The sequence below is a fragment of the Myotis myotis genome, unplaced genomic scaffold (assembly GCF_014108235.1).
Source record: "Myotis myotis isolate mMyoMyo1 unplaced genomic scaffold, mMyoMyo1.p scaffold_m19_p_18, whole genome shotgun sequence".
NCBI lineage: Eukaryota > Metazoa > Chordata > Mammalia > Chiroptera > Vespertilionidae > Myotis > Myotis myotis.
In genome coordinates this window covers 4,965,141-4,984,783 of record NW_023416322.1, presented here as the reverse complement: position 1 = coordinate 4,984,783, position 19,643 = coordinate 4,965,141, and the positions used below count along the sequence as shown (strand labels likewise).

The following is a 19,643-nucleotide window of genomic DNA, read 5'->3' as shown; positions in this document are numbered from 1 at the left end:
GCTGGCCGTGGGGAGTTCCCGGCCGGTCTAGAGCTGCTGACAATATCCCCAGTCTCCACCAAGTATGTTTCCCAGCAAAAGCCTAGGGTTGTCTGTCCGCCCTTCACACATGCACGCAGAGGCTGGCGGAGAAGCCTTCCCCCCAAGGGCAAGGTGTGTGTGTGCCCCTGCTCACGCGTCCCGGGAATGCTGCTTGCTCTTCGCTGAGGTGCCGGGATTTCATCCACCTGCGTGGGCTTCAGTGCACAGCGAACAGCTCGCAGGTTGGACGTGACCCTGGGCTCTCGCCCCCTCTCCCCCTCATGCCTCCATGAACCAGAAATCATTGACTCCACGGTTCCATCCAGGCTGTGCATTCCATAGACTCAGTAACTAGGGTTAAATATTACTCATCTGCTGTTTTGCTAAGTTTTGCTGTTTGGTGTTTTCCTGGCTCAAGGGTTGGTTACATAAGTGCCTTGTGAGGAGGGGCTGTCTTTTCTTTATGGTCAGATACCGACGGCATCACTGATTCCTAATTACTGTTAGATAAGACGGTGGTGAGGCCAGAGTACTCTTGACTAACAGCGTGAATCACCGCGTCGTAGAACAGTCCTGTTACATCTGGACTTTGGGAGATCAGCAAGGAAGATACTCCTGGGCTGTCTCTCCTGATGGGTGTCACCGGCCTGGCCATCGCTGGCTTACCCAGCACCCTCCTGTTTGTCCACCTCCCAGCAGAATGCTGCTCCTCCCACATCCTTTCTCCCATCCTTTGGAAATCAGTGGTGCTGTCTTGTGAGGAAGCCTGTTCCCTGGTTCCTCCCTGGTTACCATGATTCACACGTGGGCCAGATATCTCCCGATGAGGCAACTGCCCCTCACTCTTCTTCTCCACCCTTGTCTGTTCCGTAGGTCCCTTGCTGGGGGACCCTGGACTCACATCTGCTAGGGCCCATCTCTTGCAGGTGTGGGGACTCTGGCCAGCTTCATCTGAAGTTCTGTGAAAGCTCCCTGGGATCCCAGACCTCCTTGACAGCATGTGGTGCTATCTTTGCAGTCCCGTAGCTCTCAGTCTTTATGATCCTTCTGGCTCAGAGAAATCTGAGTTTATTATTTGAGCTTTAAAATTTCATGGTGAACAAAATTGTCAGCCCTGGCCTTTTAGCAGCTAAAATGAACTTTGCGCCCTAGCAGGTTTGGCTCAGTGGATAGAGCGTTGGACTGCCGACTGAAGGGTCCCGGGTTCGACTCCGGTCAAGGGCACATGCCCAGGTTGTGGTCTGGATCCCCAGTAGCGGGCATGCAGGAGGCAGCCAATCAATGATTCTCTCTCATCATTGATGTTTCTAGCTCTCTCTCCCTCTCCCTTCCTCTCTGAAATCAATAAAAATATATTTAAAAAACAATAAAACAACAGCAACAAAACAAACTTTGCAGAGGTGGTCTGGAGAGAGTGGACAGACCCCGGCAACTGAGGTGCTTGCCCATCCCTGGCCCATCATTCAGTCTCTACTTCTCAGCGTCGAGCAGAAACGAGGAGCGCTGCTCAAATGTTCTTTCAGAAAAGGAGCTTCCCAGGCCCCGGGGGACAGGGACGGGTGTGTGTGTCCGGCTCTCTGTCCCAGAGGCTGCGCTTCGATGCTTTCCGTGTTCTAGCTAAGGCCCTTCACCCTGGCTTTAGACTTAGCACTCTAGTTTTTTTGAATGTTCTTTACCTAGACTAGGGTGCTGGGAAGATGGAAAGAAAAATGCAGACTCCCTGCCCATCAGCCACGTACCCATCTGGCCGCTGTAGGCTTTTCCTTCCCCAAAACTGCTCTGTTCCAAAGATCTTTAAGATGGCGTTTCCCATGTGAGCCTCTTAATTTTTGAAACTGCTCCCCCACCCCCTCTTATCCCCTCTCCCTGTTCGCCAGGCCCTGAAACGCTCGTCTGTCCTGGCTTCTCTTACCTGCCAGTTCACATGGACCCCAGTCTCACTTTCCAGCTCTGTGCGCAGGTGCATGTGGAAATCCTCACCTCCAGCCTTCTGTGTTTCAACATGTCAAAACCCAACTTGGGGTAGAAGTGACCGCTTCCTCCTTCTATTCTTGTTGTACATTATGTTTAGAAAAGCCATGAGAAACCATGCTGTTTGGTCAGCTATAAAGTCATGAGATCTATCTATCCATCTAATATAAAAATGCATTTAATCTAAGTGGTTAGAATTTTTTATTCAATGTGTTGACCCACTGTAGTGAAACCATGCTTTGTGATTGGAAATCCTTTAACTGCCATCCCAGCTGATAGCTGTTTAGTTTACATGGAGATTCTTAAAAGTCCGAAATAGCTGACAGCTTTTTAAAATGGGAGCATTTTGCTGGATTAAAGACTTAAATGTAAGACTCAAACCCATAAACCCCTAGAAGAAAACATAGGCAGTAAAATCTCTGATATTTCTCTTAGCCATATTGTGTTCTGATATATCTCCTTGGGCCAGGGAAACAAAAGAAAAAAATAAACAAATGGGACTACATTGAACTAAAAAGATTTTTGCACAGCAAAGAAAACTGTCAACAAAACAAAAAGACAACCCACTGAATGGAAGAATATATCACCAGTGATAAATCTGATAGGGATCAATATCCAAAATTTATAAAGAACTCATCCAACTCAACACAGAAAAACCAATCTAATTAAAAAGTGAGCAAAGGACCTGAATAGAAACTTCTCCAAAGAAGATGTACAGATGGCCAATAGGCACATAAAAAGATGCTTAACATCACTAATCATCAGAGAAATGCAAATTAAAACCACAATGAGCTATCGCCTCATATCTGTCAGAATGGCTGTCATCAACAAATCAACAAACAACAAATGTTGGTGAGGATGTGGAGAAAAGAGAGCCCTTGTACACTGCTGGTGGGAATGCAGATTGGTGCAGCCACTGTAGAAAACAGTATGGTGGTTCCTCAAAAAAATTAAAAATGAAACTGCCTTATTGACCCAGTGATTCTACTTCTGGACATCTATCTGAAGAAACCCGAACCACTAATTCAAAGAATATGGGCACCTCTATGTTCACTGCAGTGTTATTTACAATAACCAAGATATGGAGGCAACTCAAGTGTCCATCAACAGATGAGTGGGTAAAAACGTGGTGGTACATGTATACAATGAGTCATAAAAAAGAATGAAATCTTACCACTTGCGACAGCGTGGATGGACCTAGAGGGTATTATGCTAAGTGAATAAGTCAGTCAGAGAAAGATAAACACCACATGATTTCAATTGTATGTGGAATCTAAAGAACAAAATAAATGAACAAACAAAATTGAAACAGACTCATAGATACAGAGACCAGACTGATGGTTGCCAGAGGGCAGAGGGGCTCGGGGACTGGGTGAAAAGGGGGAAGGGATTAGGAAGTACAAATAGGGAGTTATGGTCACAGGGATGTAAAGTACAGCGTAGGGAATACAGTCAATAACATGGTAATGACTATTATGGTGACCATGTACTGGAAGTACCAGGGAGAACACTTTATAAAGCATTTGATTGTCTAACTATTATGCTGGATGCCTGAAATTAATACAAAATAATATTGCATGTAAACTGCAATTGAAAAAATTAAAATGGCGAAATTTTGCTTCAATTTCTTGAGAAATCTGTCACACGGGCTCTTCCTCACAAGAACTGTGAGTAGCAGCTAATCCACAGTCCTCTCCTGGCGGCTTTACTCATTAATTAGTTTGAGCTCAGTGGCTATTTTGGTTCATATTCTCAAAGTTCCTGTTTTCCTGCTTTGCAGGAAAGATGGAAGCTGAGGTAAGTGACCTTATTTTCCCAAATACATATATTTCAGAGAGGAAGAGAAAGATAGAAACATCAGTGATGAGAGAGAATCATTGATCCACTGCCTCCTGCACCCCCTCCACTGCGGATGGAGCCCACAACCCAGGCGTGTGCCCTGACCGGGAATCAAACTGTGACCTCCTGGTTCATAGGTTGACACTCAACCACTGAGCCAGGCCGGCCAGGCCTTATTTTAATCTCATTTTTCTCCTGCCTAGCAGAAGTATTCCATCTCATCGAGGCTAAACCCATGTCCTTGCTCTCCATAGCCTCACCCCGTATATACAAACATGCTGATGTTTTCTCAACATTCAAAATAAAGCCATCCACCAGCCCTGCTTTCCCCCCAAACGACCAGCCCAACTCTCGTGATCTGTTTTAAGATGCATCTACATTCATTGCCTGTTATTGACTGTCCACTTGTTTATCAGTCCCTCACCCATCTTGGGCTTCCATTTCCTAAACTGAGTGGCACCTCCTGTTTTCGGTGTCATTGGGCTTTGTTAGCTCGCCTGCCATGAAATTCGTCTTTTGGTTCCGACTCTGCTGTAAAATCCTGGCTTCCGATGATTCCTTCTCTGCGTCATCTTGTCGCTAAGTACAGGCATTACCCCAGGCTCTCTCCCGGGCCCTCTTCCTGTCGTGGTCTCAGTCAGGGCCTTCGAAGCCTCGCACAGCTGTGCAGACTCTAGTCCACCGTCTCCTGAGCGCAGGGCCCACCTCTTGTCTGCCGGCAGGATGTGCTGCCAAGTCCTCTGATTTAAACCCATCTCATTCCTCATGGCCCCTCCACTGTGTGATACCACTTTCCTGCCAGTCCCCAAGGCATGGTTTTCTTTCATATCTTCCCTTTCCAACAGCCAGCCCAGTGGGTAGCATCACTCAGAAGATCTAACAACCTTCCGGCTGTCATAACAGACTATCGCAGACCGGGTGGCTTAGCAACAGGGATTTATGTCCCCGTAGTTCTAGAGGCTGAAAGTCTAAGATTTAGGTGTTGGTAGGTTTGGTTTCTCCTGAGGTCTCTCTTCTTAACTGTGTCCTCACATGGCCTTTTCTCTGAGTAAATGCCCTCCTGGTGTTTCTTTCTCTTATAAGGACGCCAGTCCAACCCTTATGATCTAATCCTGTATAATAAAAGGGCAATATGCAAATTTACCGAACTGCAGAACGACCGGTCGCTATGACACGCACTGACCACCAGGGTGCAGATGCTCAGTGCAGGAGCTGCACCTGGTGGTCAGTGCACTCCCATGGGGGAGTGCTGCTCAGCCACAAGCCGGGCTCATGGCTGGCGAGCGCATGGTGAGTACAGCAGCGGTGGCGGGAGCCTCTCCCGCCTCCTGGGCAGAGCTAAGGATGTCTGACTGCAGCTTAGGCTGTCAGACATCTCCCGAGGGCTCCCAGACTGCTAAAGGGTGCAGGCTGGGCTGAGGGACCACCCCCCCAGCTCCCCCGCCCGCCACAGTGCATGAATGTCGTGCACTGGGCCTCTAGTTTAACCATAATTGTCTCTTTATAAGGCCCTGTCACCAAATAGAGTCACATAGCAGGTTAAGGCTTCAACATGTGAATTTTGGGAGGGACACAGTTCAGTCGGTAACAGAAAGGTAGTCTAGAGCTTGACAGGCATCAAGATCGATTCGTAGAAAAAACTGGGCTCAGGAGTAAATTCAGGGAAAGTATGCAGCTGGCCCTACGGGGAAGCAGGCAGCAGCAGAAGTGACTGCCGAGTGAGAATGTTCTCGGAACTCAGAACCGAGAGGAGCCCGAAGCACAGCTGCTCACACTGAGCTGCGGCCCCAGAGGCTTCGCTGCCCAGGGACCTCTTCGTGCCACAGAAGCCCTGAACCCACAACAGAGCTGCAACGGGTGGATTCGGGAGCGGAGCGGGGCCTGTGGCCCTGGCTCGGGCCTCCTCCCCTGGTCATGGCCGGGGCGAATAAATATTTTGAACGTCTGTATTGTCCTGTCTGAGGCCATCTCCGCATGGAGAAATCTGAGGGCACGGGGTGAAGAGTGGACCCAGCCTGTCCCTCAGTCCTCCCTGCAGTCCTCCCACTCCCTTGCCTCTGCGCCCTCATGGCTACCACAGCGGGTCAGGGTCAGGGGCAGGCTCGGTTGAATGGAGTCGGGTTATTACAACAGCCTTTACCTGGCCGGCCTCCAGGGCGTCTTTGCTCCAGTTCATGCCGCCTACCATTCTCGGAGCCAAACTCTGACCCTGTCACTCTTTGCTTATCTGCCTCGAGTGGTGCCCACTGATATCAAACGGAGACCAGATTCCCCGGGCTGATATCCAAGGCCTTTACAGTCTTGTGACACCCACGAGTTCCCTCCTGTCGGCTGTCCTTCAGCCACGGTGGGTTTGAGCCCGTCTCTGATGAAACCAAGGAACTTGGCCGCTGCCATGGGTGGTGTCCACACTATTCTCTCTGTCTCACACGTTCTCCTCCTACGTCTGTGCCTGCTGAAGTCACCGAGGTGTAAATGAAACCCGAGCTCATTTGTAAAGCTTCCCTTCACTTGTCTGATGTCACAGGCCTCGGGGCTTTTGTACGCTGCTCGCGGTGGCAGCTGTGTTGGCACTAAAGCTTCCCCTTCATCCCTACTCGACGGTAAAGTCCCTTGAGAACAGAGGTGGTGTTTTACTTTATCCCGGCAACCACTGAACAGTGTTTTGCCTGTAAGTGTGAGGCGAACGTTTGTGGCATTAACAGGTGAAATCTGTTCATCGGTTGGTTGCCTCCCGACCCAGGTACGTGCCCTTGACCGGAACTCGAGACCCTTCAGAGAGCAGGCCGAGGTTCTAACCACTGACCCACACCGGCCAGGGCAGTCTGACATTTTGTAGAGAGACAATTAAACTAGGTCTCAAGAGGGCTGGGCTCTGGTCCAGTCCCAGCCCTGGGTCTGTCTAGTTCACATGCATGATCCTGAGTCAACTCTCAACGCCCCACCCACCCCACGTCACCCCTGCCCCTGCAGCGGGGCTGGAGGCCTGAGCCCCGAGAGGCTCCTGGGGGCGTCGAGACCCCACAAGTGAAACCAAATGGCAGAGGTCCAGGGACCTGCAGCAGGCTAGCTGGGGAGAGAGACGCCATCTCACTCAGTCCCGTGTGCGGGAGGCCGCAGCGAAGCGCGCCTGCCCTGGGACCCTGCGTGGAAAACGAGCTCTGTCCTGAGATAGTTGCCGCAGGTGGAAATGCCCGATTAAGAACTCCCGGTGTGAATGCTCATAGGCCTCCGTAGCGCAGGGGGCGGGTAGGGATGAAGGGATGGGCGTCCGTGATGCCTTGAGGAATACTTGAGTTCAAGGTCAGTGGGAACCTGAGGACAGAAACAGTTCCCCAGACAAAGAGGACCAGGGGGAGAGCAGAGCTGCTGTCCGACCCCCGGGAGGCATCATCTTGTCAGGGGATCCTGGCGTCGCTGCCACCAGATGACAGACCGGGGGAGCCATCCTGCTGAGGAAGGAGCGGGAATGACACCCACGGGAGCGAAGTCGGCAAGAAGAATGGAGTCTTCCTTCACGTCTTCGGGCCTGGGCGCTGTCCGCCCTGCCCGAGGCACCTGCTGCCTCATCCGAGTGCACAGATATGGCTGTGAAATGGGGTAGATCGATGCACCACTGGCCGTAAATGGGTGTCAGGCCTGGCACATTGTTGCATTTACCCGTCTGATTCTGAGCCCTCGCTGCCCCGATCACTAGAGAGGCGTATGCAGTAGCCGCTGAGGCCCCCATCCCACCTGCTCACGGACTCAGCCCCCAGGCTTCAGACCAGAGCATGAGCGTTTCTAAAACCCCCAAAGAAGAAACAAGTGCTTAAAACCACCCTTTGCTGCGTGTAACACCTCTCCCCCGAGTCTTGGAATAGCGCCCTCGGGGGTCAGAGAAGGACGCCCAGGTTGGGTAAGTTGTTACCGGCCACCTGAGCGCACCTCATTCAGCCGGAGAAGCAGGGGGCAGCCGGGCTGGGAGGGGCCCTGGTGCCCTGTGTCCCGCAGCCAGTGCCCGCCAACAGGGCAGGAACACGGGGCGGCCCCAAGCTGTGCTGTGCGCCTCCCTCCCCAGGGCTGGCTCTGAGCCTGGCAAACCTAGCGCCAAGCAGACGGAAACAACCTTTACCAGCCCCGGGGGCCCTTGATGCTGTGACAAGTCTGAGGGCCCCCAAACCCAAGCACCTGAGAGCTGAGGCCACCCGCCGGCCGCCCCATGGGTGGAGGCCCGAGCTCCGTCTGTGACTGAGACCCTACCGGTCACCCTTCGCGCCCCTGAGTAGGAGTGGCACCTGCCAGCTCTGCTAAGTAGCTTCTTGCTCCCCACCAGCCGCTTCCTCCCCAGACAGGTCGCTCCTTCGGCTCGCACACTGGAGTGGGCAGGGCTGCTCCGACTCATGAGCACAGGCCTCAGCTGCCTCCTGAACATCAAGAAGACAGGTTACTGCAAATCGGACCTTGCGTGCCTGGAGGGTCTCGGGTTCCATTCCTGGGCAAGGGCGTGTACCGTGTGCGGGAGGCAACCAATCGATGTGTCTCCCTCTCCCCCTCCCCTCCCCCTCCCCTCCCCTCCCCCTCCCCTCCCTCTCCCCCTCCCCCTCCCTCTCCCCCTCCCCCTCCCTCTACTCTCTCTGAAAAGCAATGGGAAAAATACCCTCAGGTGAGGATTAACAAAAAAAAAGGGCAAAGAAAACCAATGCTTTTAGTCCTTAGGAAGGACTCTAAGAACCACGTGCAGAGCGAGGCTTCTGGTGCTTTGATCAGCTTCCTCCGCTGGTGCAGTCGGAGGTGTTAATATGTCTCCAGCTGGGCACGGGCACCAGCGTTAAGCCTTCAGTGGCTGAACTGGGGGAGGCAGGTGTGGCGGCAGGAGGCAGCGTGGGGCCCAGCAGCCACGGTTTTCCAAGCCGCACCCGGCATTTCTCTTGGGGTTTCTGTTGGTGTGAGTTGCCCAGTTCGCTGGGCTTCAACCCCAGATGTGAAAAGCTTTGCCCTCAAACGCCAAGGCTTCACAGGCACAGGGCAGATCTGAGCGAGCACAGTCTGGATGTAAAGACTTTAACAAACAAACAAACAAACAAAAAACAACTTGAGGTTTCGTCCAGGAATAGTGACTTGTTTCCTTGACTATCAGGCTTTCTCATCTCTATTGCGACACAAGAACACTTGACCTCTTCCCTCCTCCCCAAGCACAGGACTAGTCCTAGCAAGGAAGTGTCCCTGTCCCGCCTGGGAGAGACCAGTGGGTTTGGGGGGGGGGGCGGGGGGGGGAGGTGGGGGTGCCTTAGAAATAAGCATTTATATGCGCCTCACACACAGCCTGAGCTCTCGGTGAAACACGGTCTCCAGGGCCTTCACTTGGATGACGGGCATGTGTGGGTTTTGGAGGATGTGATGAGGTTTCTCTATAATTACCCCCCGCACGTCAGAGGCTCTGCCTTCCCCCCTCAAGGCTTCTCGGTGCTGTGACATTGAGAACCGACAGGGATGGAGGGTTAGGTTGGGTACAGATGTGGGTTTGAGCTGAGGCTTGTAGGCTAGTCCCTCAGCGGGAAGGCTACTAGAAGGTCAAAGTCGGAGGGGCCTACCCAGCTGCTTGCACGAGGAACCCACTCCGGGATGCACTCCTCTCCCCTCACTCCCTGCTCCTCCCCTTTCCGCCCAGAGCGGTTGGCCCTGACTCTGCTTTCCCAGGGGTCAGCCCTGACCAGTGCCCCTGGCTGCCCCTGGCCGCCCTTCCCCTTCCCCTGACACTCAGCGGGAGTGCTCAGGCCCTGGGCCCTGGGTAAGAGATCACTTAAAACGGGGCCTGTTTGTTTATTGTTTTCTTGGCTCTCAGCCTTCATGCCACCGGCGGTGTGGCTGCCAGGCTCTGCCGTGACCACGTGAAAAGGCCGGTCTCCGGCAGTGGGAGGCTTCCCGCCCGGCTCGTACTGTACACAGAGGTCAGAGATGGCTATCTCCAATCGCGGGGTGGCATCCAGGAGCCCGGAGCACTCTGCTGCCTCTTCTCCGTCCTTCACCCCCCACACTGTCTGGTCTTCAGTGTCTGTCCCTCAGGAGGGCAGGGACCGTGGGCTTATCTCTGGCAGGGATGGGTGAGGAGGGGCACGGGGCTTCCCTGCAGGCGGTCTAACCAGAGAGCTGCTGTCTGCTCTGGCAGGGGCAGCCTGGCCTCGTTCTCACTCTGAGGAGCAAAGGTGCTTGAGCCAGGAGGGTTTGGGATGCCGGGAGGAGCCTTCCTCTGACTAACTGGAGCCAGAGCTGCAGCTGGTGGTCCCTACACTCGTCCTGTCCTCCTTGGCCCAGGACCTGGCTCCTGCCCGGGGCCGTGGGAGGGAAGGATGGGCGGAAATGGAAGCTCAGGAGCCAGAATCCGACCTGGCCATGGGAATCCTTCTCTATCGGGCATCCCTGCTCTGCTCTGCCTGGAACTTTAGGTTCCAGAAACCAACTTTCTACCTCATTTCCAGTGTCTCAGGCCGGCTGCTCTGTTTTTTAACCGAGTCTTCCTGGTCCTGTCCTGTCTCACCTAAGTCCAATGAATCCTTCAGGTCTTGGAAGTCTTCCCGCAACCCATTCTTCATGCTTCCCACCACTCCGCACTCCCAAGGCCTCTGTGCTATTCTCCCCTTTTACCGATTCTTTCCTCGCGTATCATTCACCGCGTGTCATTGTAAACGTAGGTTCTCCCCGACAGGAGAGGCACCTGGGTCTGTCTCTAGAGCTCGCCAGGCACTTAAAATATTTGAATGAAAGCGGGCTTGTGTTTTCTGAAACATTCTAGGCCATGTATTTGGACCTAATTTCTTTATGTCAGGGGACAAAGAAGAATTTGGTTTTGGAGCTATTGAGATGAAAGCATCTGTGTCTAGTACCCACACACATATAGGCACCTGAAACTCAAGTAAAGAGGTTGTCTGTGGGGAAATAGATTTGGAAATCATTAGTGAGTCCTGGAAGGAGGCCTCCTATAGACCCAGTGTTGCTACTCAAATGGTCTGGATTTGGTGTGATTAGAAGAAGAACATTAGAGGGGCTGGAGGACAGGGTTCTCACTCCAATTAGATTTTCTTTCCCACAGATTTACCCGCTTATTTCTCATCGCAGACATGGCCTCCGCCTTCAGCCCCCGGGAGTGTAAGCTGTCTAAACAAGAAGGGCAGAGCTACGGCTTCTTCCTGCGGATTGAGAAGGACACGGACGGCCACCTGGTGCGGGTGGTGGAGAAGGGCAGCCCCGCAGAGCGGGCGGGGCTCCAGGATGGAGACAGAGTTCTCCGGATCAATGGCGTCTTTGTGGACAAGGAAGAACATAAACAGGTGGGCAGGCATTTGTGGTGTCTCCTCCAGGGCCTCGCCAGTCCCCAGTCTTTGCTGGTTTCTGTTTTGGGGTTAACAGAGATTTCCTGGCTCCACTGGCAAGGCAGGGCACCTTGATGGCTGTGCTTTCTGCCAGCGAATCGAGTCTCTCACACTGAACTGAGAACTGTACACATGATTCCTAGATTTCAACCATGTCAGGTCTGAAATGCATTGCATATTGCCTAGCACAGGAACTAATTTCATATTCATTATTTTGTTAAATCCTCATCACAACCCACGAGGTACACATTAGCATTTCACAGATGAGAAGTGGAGGCTCAGATAACGTGTGTTCATGCAGTGAACACAGGGGAGTGCCTGTTACCCCAACTCCGCCTGCCTCCATGCTGTCTTCATAGACCTGGGAGGGCCTCTTGTGCTCTAAGGTGGCATTTGCCCCTCGAAAGGACCGGCCCTTTTATAAAAAATATTTTTATTAATTTTAGAGAGGAAGGGAGAGGGAATGAGAGAGAGAAATATCAATGATGAGAGAGAATCATTGATTGGCTGCCTCTTACACACCCCTTACTGGGGATCGAGCCCACAACCCTGGGCATGTGCCCTTGGCCTGAATCGAACTTGGACCCTTCATCTGCAGGCCAATGCTCTATCCACTGAGCCAAACCAGCCAGGGCAGGACCGGTCCTTTTAAGAGTCCCCTGGGCAGGGCTGGTCACACTATTGATTCCTAATCTGCACAGGGCTCTCGGGCTCTCAGGAAGGCTGAGGCGGAGATGGCTGGGCATTATCCACTGACTATTTGGGTGTCAGGGATCCGCTATCGGAATCGCCAGGGCCAGGTGATGAGCCAGCCACGCCCCTCTGGTGGCTAACAGGTTATTGGTTAAAGTTGTCCTTCCTCCCAGGTGGTGGATCTGATCCGAAACAGCGGGAATTCAGTGGCTTTTCTAGTTCTGGATGGGGATTCCTACGAGAAAGCCATGAGAGAAAAGGTAGACTTGAAAGAGCTGGGTCAGAGTCAGAAGGGGCCAAGTCTGAATGATAAGAAACTGCCCCCTGTGATGAACGGAGGAGCGCAGGCGTGGGCCCAGCCACGGCTCTGCTACCTGGTGAAGGAGGGGAGCAGCTTCGGCTTTTCTCTGAAGACTGTCCAAGGTAAGCTCGAGGGTGGGGCGCAAACACCGACTTTCTAGGAAAGTGATGCTGGCGATGAATGACTTCTTTGACTTAACGTTTCAGTTGCTATGGATACCCCACAGCGGCTACACTCTCTCCCTCCTCTCCAGCCGCCCCTGGCCTTGCACAATTGTGCAATGAGGGATCAAGACATCGGACAGCAGCAGGGTTGGGGGAGTGGCACTGGGTGCTCCTGACCCCCAGAGTTTGTTAGGCTGAGCCTCTGAGGCCAGAGGGTTAGAGCATTGATGCTTCTTTGGTATTCTTTTCTAGCTTCCTTAGGTGAGGGTGGAGGGAAGATTAGGAAATTAGCAAGAAGAAGGAGGTTCTTCATAATAGCTACTTAATTTTTTTTTTATTTTTTTTTTATTGATTTCAGAGAAGAAGAGAGCGGGAGAGAGAGAGAGAAATATCAAGGATGAGAGAGAATCATTGACTGGCTGCCTCCTGCATGCCCCCTACTGGGGATCAAGCCCGCAATCAGGGCATGTACCCTGATCAGGAATTGAACTTCGACCTCCTGGTTCATGGGTTCATGCTCAAACACTGAGCCACACCGGCTGGGTCATAATAGCTACTTCTGAGTAAGAATATCTCTTTTCATCTCTTGGCGTACCCAGGTTGTCACTCCTGTATTCGAGAAATTCTAGTTGAGGATACTGCAAAAATCCCCACCTGCTATGACATTGAAGTAGGACCCCCAGCTGTGGTCCAGCCACACTGAGGTGTGCCCTTGACCCCTAGCTGAGAGGCACATAGTGATTTGAAAACCCCCCACCATCAGGAAGTCCTAGAAGTTCTGTTTCTGGAGTCTCAGAGGTGCAGGCTGACCTGCGTCCGGTTGACAATGGTTTTAGTGGTTTCTGTGGGATCAAGGCTGGAAACTTGTGGTTCCACCTCTAACGCTGCTCCTCCATTCCTGGCCCTGGAGAGGCACTGGTTGTGGGTAACTTGGTAAGTGATAAAGGGCAAATCATGGAAAACTTGTAGCGAGAGACACAAGCTAGATATGAGAGGCATTTCTCAAGCTTGTCCATGTTTGGGCAGCTGGGCATTTCTCAGACGTCCGTTGTCAGTAAAATGGTAAAAAACAGATTCTATTCATTAGGCCCCTGAGCTAGTGGGCATGGGGAATGGTTTAGATTAGCTTCACAAAGAACATGTTTTCTTCATGACAAAGATCTAAGGAGGAGCAGGAGAATTGTGTTTAAGAAAGTAGAGTTTAATTAGTTACTGTTATTCTTGCAAATAATGTATTTAGTCATTATAAAGCCACTCTTTACCTAGACTGACTATTAATATCTTGAGAAAATGGACAGAATTTAAGACATCACACCACCTGCGAATCTGCCGGCAGGCACGTATGCGCCCCTCCCTCCCGCGCCTCTGTCCCTGTCCGCCTGTGTCGGTGACATTCACGGGCTCCGCTGGTCTGGGATGGGTGATGACAGTGCTGATGAAAGAGGACAGAATGGAGGGGGTGTCTTCCAATTCCACAAACGCAAAGAGAGGGGTACGAGTCAGGGAGGCAGCATAGGTGGGGTTTGGGTCTTTCTGGTTCAAGAGGCAAGAGCCACCTGCAATTCCTTCTTTGCATTCACTTGGGCTCAGAAATTCTGTTCAAATCAACAGAGCCAATTGAGGAACGGCTGTGGCAAGCTTGGCTAGGAGCTGTAGTTATAAAGCTAAATCGGAAGCTAACGGCTACTTGAGTTAGTTCTAACATGGGACGTTCTAATTTTACATTATTGGGAGAAAACCCGTTAACTGTGGTACTTCCTGTAACCTCAGCCCGCCCCTACTCTCCTTCAGGTATAAAGGGGGTGTACATGACTGACATCACCCCGCAAGGTGTGGCTATGAAAGCGGGTGTCCTGGCGGATGATCACTTGATCGAGGTGAATGGAGAGAACGTAGAAGATGCCACTCACGAGGAAGTGGTTGAAAAGGTACTTTCTTGCCTTCCCTTTCTCTCGCTCTCATTGGAGGTGACAGGGAGGCAGGAGTGACAGCTTATGACGGGAGAGAAGTAACGGTGGGAAGTGGCCCTTTTGTATGAAGAGCAAACAGACTCGCTGGTGGCTTAAGCAGTGTTTAAGATTTGAGAATAAGGCCTTTGCTAGTTTCCTGTTATTCTGAAGACAAGTGTTTAACTTTATCTTTTAAATCTTACTGTACCTGCTTGGGAGCACCCTCTGAATTTATAGTACATTTACTGTTGACCCGATGTTACTGAACTATTTGAATACCAGCTGCAAGATGACCAATGTGGCGAGGAATACAGAGCTACAGCTGGGGAGTTCTGGGAGGCAGCTACCCCAAATCTTAGGTCCCAGCCAGACTCATGGAAAGCAGTCCGAGGTTTTCCTTTAAGATCCTCTGGAGTCTTTTCCTGGTAGAATAATCCTTCACAATCGAACTTTACTTTTTCTTCTCTTCCAAACTCCTTTCCCAGCTTTCCCCTAAGTACCTTTCTGGGTTTTCCGAATTCCAGCTCTTCCTTGGGCTCAGTTAGCGTTGGTGTAGGGAGGTCATCCTTAACCAAGGGAAAAGCAACTGTGGACGTGGAGGTAGAAAAGTACCAGCGACGTGGCAGTTCAACAGCTGACACGTTTTACATCCCGTATTTTCTGCTGAATCACGTGCAGAGACTTGCCTGTTTCCCAGCATCGTTTCTGGAGGTTGAGGTTGGCCCTCACCTGTGTGTGTCGTTGCAGGTGAGGAAGTCAGGAAGCCGCGTCGCGTTCCTGCTGGTGGACAAGGAAACGGACCAGCACCATAGAGAGCAGAATATCAAACTCAAGAGAGAAACAGCCAATTTGAAATTACTGCCCCACCAGCCCCGGGTGGTTGAGATGAAGAAGGGAAGCAATGGCTATGGTTTCTACCTGAGAGCAGGCCCGGAGCAGAGAGGTAAGGCAGGAGGAGAGCGGGACGCTTGGCAGTGTAATCACCCGGTTCTTCATCCCAGCCTGACCCGGAGGCCATGAGGCCCGCAACCCCAGCACAGAGCGGGGCGTGAGAAGCTAGAAAGCATAGCTAGGTCAGTGTCTTTCTTTTTTTAAAAAAAAAAATTATTGATTTCAGAGAGGAAGGGAGAGGGAGAGATAGAAACATCAATGATGAGAGAGAACCATGCACACCCCCTACTGGGGATCAAGCCCGCAGCCTGGGCATGTGCCCTTGACCAGAATAGAACCCAGGATCCTTCAGTCTGTAGGCCGATGCTCTATCCACTGAGCAAAACTAGCCAGGGTGCTGGGTCAGTTTCCATGTCACACGGGGGCCGGATCCTGGGCACCCAGGTTTCCATAGCAGAAGGATAAGGCAGAATTTTGGATCTGAGCAGTAGTATGCTGCTAAATTGGCTCTGGGGCAGGGAAAGGCCCTAATTTATAGCATTTGTTGATGTTTGTGGTATAAATACCCCTACCGTGTCTGATTTCAAGCTGCCAACATGGCACAGAATGCAAAGTTGAGAATTATTGTGCACAACTGGTGCTCATGAGCTGGTGAGGCAGCTGCAGCACACCACCAGGTCTGAGGCACGGGTCTGGGTTGGGATCTCAGACTCAAACAGAAGCAGGAATCTTGCTGATTCCTTGTAACTCAACAAGGAAAGTACAAAGGCCCTCCTAGGGAAGGTGAATACATGAAAGAATGTAGGTTCAGGCCATGTAAACTGTCACACACCTGGAGGTTTACTATTTTCTTTTTATTTTAGGCCTGGTGCATGGGTGGGGTCCAGCCAGTGCACCCTCAGTCAGGGTGGGGGCGGGCAGCGATCGAATTCTGGTCGAACTCCCGGTTGAGGGGACAATTTGCGTATTAGCCTTTGATTATATAGGATGTTTACATGAATTCATCCAATATTAATTTGGTTGATATTATATAAAAACATCCCCAGGGCCTTTGAGAATATCAAGTGAGTCAGATGAATTCTTCAGTCAAGGAGCCTCCTAGTTAGATAAAACACATATGTCCATAACTGAAGGAATTCAAGGTTGGAGCAAGCTTTTCTCACTAGAAAGGTACTGGGAGGCCTCATAATACAGGTGTCACTTGAGCTTGGGCTTTGTAGTATGAGTAGAATTTGGACAAGAAAGGCTGTCCCAGAAAGATAGGCGTTGTGTGAACACAGCAAGGAAACACATGCACAGTGTGATTGACATCCAGTGTGACGCACGGGGAACCAAGGTAGAAGGTCAGTTGGAGAGAGACAATGAAGGGTCTTTAATGCCAGGTGGAGGAGTTTGGACTTGATCCGATAGTCTATGAGGAGTTAAACGTTTTTTGAGCAGTGCCAGAGAGAAGAAGAAAATTAAGCCTACAGTGTCTTGGGGGCTTAATTTCTCCTAATAATTCTGCAAGAATTGCTGAAGTTGAGGGCTTGGAGAAGATGCAGTGATTATATCAGGTTAAACTGGGATCCAAGTCAGGTCTGTTTAGCCCCAAAGCCAGTGCTCATGCTGCTACCCTGGGGAGTGACCTGGTCAGACTCTGCATCCAGGTGAATCTGCAGGAGACGGCAACGATCAGGGACAGGGAGAGCAGCTGGCCAGGCGCAGTAGCAGTTTAGGCAGAATCCAAGACAGGAACTAATTAATACAAACTGCATGTAGGGGAAGTGGGACCAAAGAAAAGAGTAAGGTATTAAAGTGGCATCGAAGGACTTAGTCGGTGATCAGATACGGGGAGTGGGTGCTGAGGGAGAATCAGTTGTCAAGTGTCTGACGGGACGATGGTGCTCCCGCCAACAGGTGACCAAGAGGAGGGGCTTGGGGCATAGATTACGTTGGGAGGGATCTGCGGGATATCCAGTTGGAGAGGGCCAACAGCCAGCTGCAAAAGTGAAACGAAAACTTGTTAAAGCCGTGCGAGGGCCAAAAAAGTGTGAGCAATATGGAGGCATCCGGGGAAGACAGCTCAGGTTAGGAAAAGGCTACAGACACAGCCTTAGCGTGCACACACAGACACAGTCACGCTGGGTTCCCTAGGGTTTGATTTCTTGGGTTTGTTCTTCACTCTCCCCTCCCCCCCTTTTTATGGCATAAGACATATGGGTACAAGTATGCCCACTGACTTCTGGGAACTCGCTGACCCTTAATGCTTAGCATGCTCTCTTGACAAGAGTGAGTTTGAGACACTTTCAGTAAAACGTGATTCTTTTCTTGAAGACCCTTCCATGGTTGATAGGCTGGGTTTGTTCCTGGAGCGAGTCCTGAGCTGGGGATGAGACTGCATAGGGGGCTTACAGGCTTTTTCAGAGCCAGTGGGAGGGACAGTAGTTGGACTCAGCATGCCTACTTTATGTTATTAGGGCCCTGGGCTCTGGCAGGAAATCCTAGTTTTTTTAGGAGTCTTTCTGATAACTTATTGTCTTGGGGATGGTTAGGTCAATTTATCAAAGACATAGATTCTGGAAGTCCAGCAGAGGAGGCTGGCTTGAAGGCCAATGACCTGGTAATTGCTGTCAACGGCGAGTCTGTGGAATCCCTCAATCATGACAGCGTGGTGGAGATGATCAGGAAGAGTGGAGATCAGACTTCCCTGTTGGTAGTAGACAAAGAGACGGACAGCATGTACAGGCTGGTAAGTAACACAAGGTCATGTATTCATGCATCAAGGTTGGGTCCACTCACTAATGCCCTCCAGCTTTGGCTAAGTTACCCTATTTTTAGCCAATGCTGTTTGGCCCAGGAATAGCTTGTTTCTACCACCCTGGCTACTCCCTTCGTGAGCCCATCGTGTCAGCGTTGGTATTCATTGTCAGCTGATGAGAGCGCCTGGCTGATCTCAACTGGCTGGGACATTGTCTCTATTTGGGGGTTTAAATGACCACTTTGATCTTCAACCTGGAAAGTATACAACGATCATATTAAGGCTGCTTTGAAGCTCAAAGTGGCAGCATAAGAGAATGCCATGTGATTGGTACATAAGTTTTAAGTCCTTAGACTCAAGATTTTGAAAGAATTTGCATATAATTGCAGAATTACTCTCGGTGATCTGAGAAAAATCTATGAACAGTAGCCTGGAAATAGGCAGATGCAGCCCTAACTCTCCTAAGTAGGGAGCAATTGGATTTTAAGCTATAGACCATCCCATGTAAAAGCCTAGATAGGGCTGTTAAACAGCTTGTAATAATTTGAAAGGCTATTATATACAAGCAGCAGACTTATTTTTGAGGTGTTCTAGGGGATGTGGCTTGATCAGATAGAGAAGCTGTAGGGAGCGAGCTTTTGGCTTAGGACAACTGAAGCTGCTGGGAACAGGATAAGCCATTTCTGCAGAGGTCCCAGTTGGTAGAAAAGGTCAAGTCAGAAGGTCACTGCTCTTGCTGTTGTAAAGCAGATTCTAGCATTGAATCCTTTCCAACTTCTAATCTTATGACAGAATGAGTTCACTATAATTTTAATGTTTTGGTTAAAAAAGAGAACTTTGATCTATAAAGATGACTGTCCCCATCTTCTTCCTCCCTCTTCCCCCAAAGTGAGTTGCATGGGCTGGATGTTTGAGATCTATCAGTGAATAAAGCAAACACCTAATCAGTTCCTGTAACATACTAGACACCCAAATATCTGAATGAGAATAAAAACTCACTGTTCTGTGTTATTGTACTTTGCCTAGGATTAGCTGCCACTGGTTTGCTTGTTTGGGTGGTGATGTCAAAGGTATTTTTGCATGTAAGGAGTTACTGATAATTTCCCACATTTTGAAGAGGGACAGAAATGTAGAAAATTTGCAAGCATATCGCTGAGAGGTCTGGAGTTAGCTGAACTGGGTAACTGAAAGGTTCTAAACGAGGTGCTACTCTGTTTAGAAAGGAAGCCCTGTGGTTAGTAAGACAGATGGTAACGGAGCCCTCCAATCTAATTTCAGCCAGGCTGCGGAACAGGACGACTTAGGGGAGAGCACAACTTGTACTCGCTTTCAATTGCTTCATTTTTCACTCATCACTTCACAAATGTCTTGGGCACCTGTGGGCAGCAATTTAACTACTGATCTAGGATCTCAGCATATCCAAATCTAGCCTTTTAATCCTCTCAACTAAAACCCAGTCAGCTAAGATCTTCTTCTTTTTAAATATATTTTTATTGATTTCAGAGAGGAAGAGAGAGAGAGAGAGAGAGAGAGAGAGAGAGAGAGAGAGAGAGAGAGAGAGAGGAGGGAGGGAGGGAGGGAGGGAGGAAGGAAGGAAGGAAGGAAGGAAGGAAGGAAGGGAAAGGAAAGGAAGGAAGGAAAGAAAGGAAAGGAAAGAAAGGAAGGAAAGGAAGGAAAGGAAGGAAAGGAAGGAAAGGAAGGAACATCAATGATGAGAATCATTGA

The 19,643-nt window shown here is 50.5% G+C and overlaps 1 protein-coding gene across 2 annotated transcripts in view; it reads left to right on the top strand.

Moving 5' to 3' along the window:
• PDZK1 (PDZ domain containing 1) overlaps positions 1-19,643 on the top strand; it is a 34,097-nt gene that overhangs the window by 10,304 nt on the left and 4,150 nt on the right. For both annotated transcript variants that reach the window (XM_036342523.1, XM_036342524.1), the window contains 5 exons: positions 10,927-11,138; positions 12,047-12,296; positions 14,130-14,266; positions 15,035-15,230; positions 17,713-17,909. In XM_036342523.1, coding sequence (XP_036198416.1) covers positions 10,929-11,138; positions 12,047-12,296; positions 14,130-14,266; positions 15,035-15,230; positions 17,713-17,909 — 990 coding nt within the window. In that variant the 5' untranslated portion in view covers positions 10,927-10,928. The remainder of the gene's footprint in view (positions 1-10,926; positions 11,139-12,046; positions 12,297-14,129; positions 14,267-15,034; positions 15,231-17,712; positions 17,910-19,643) is intronic.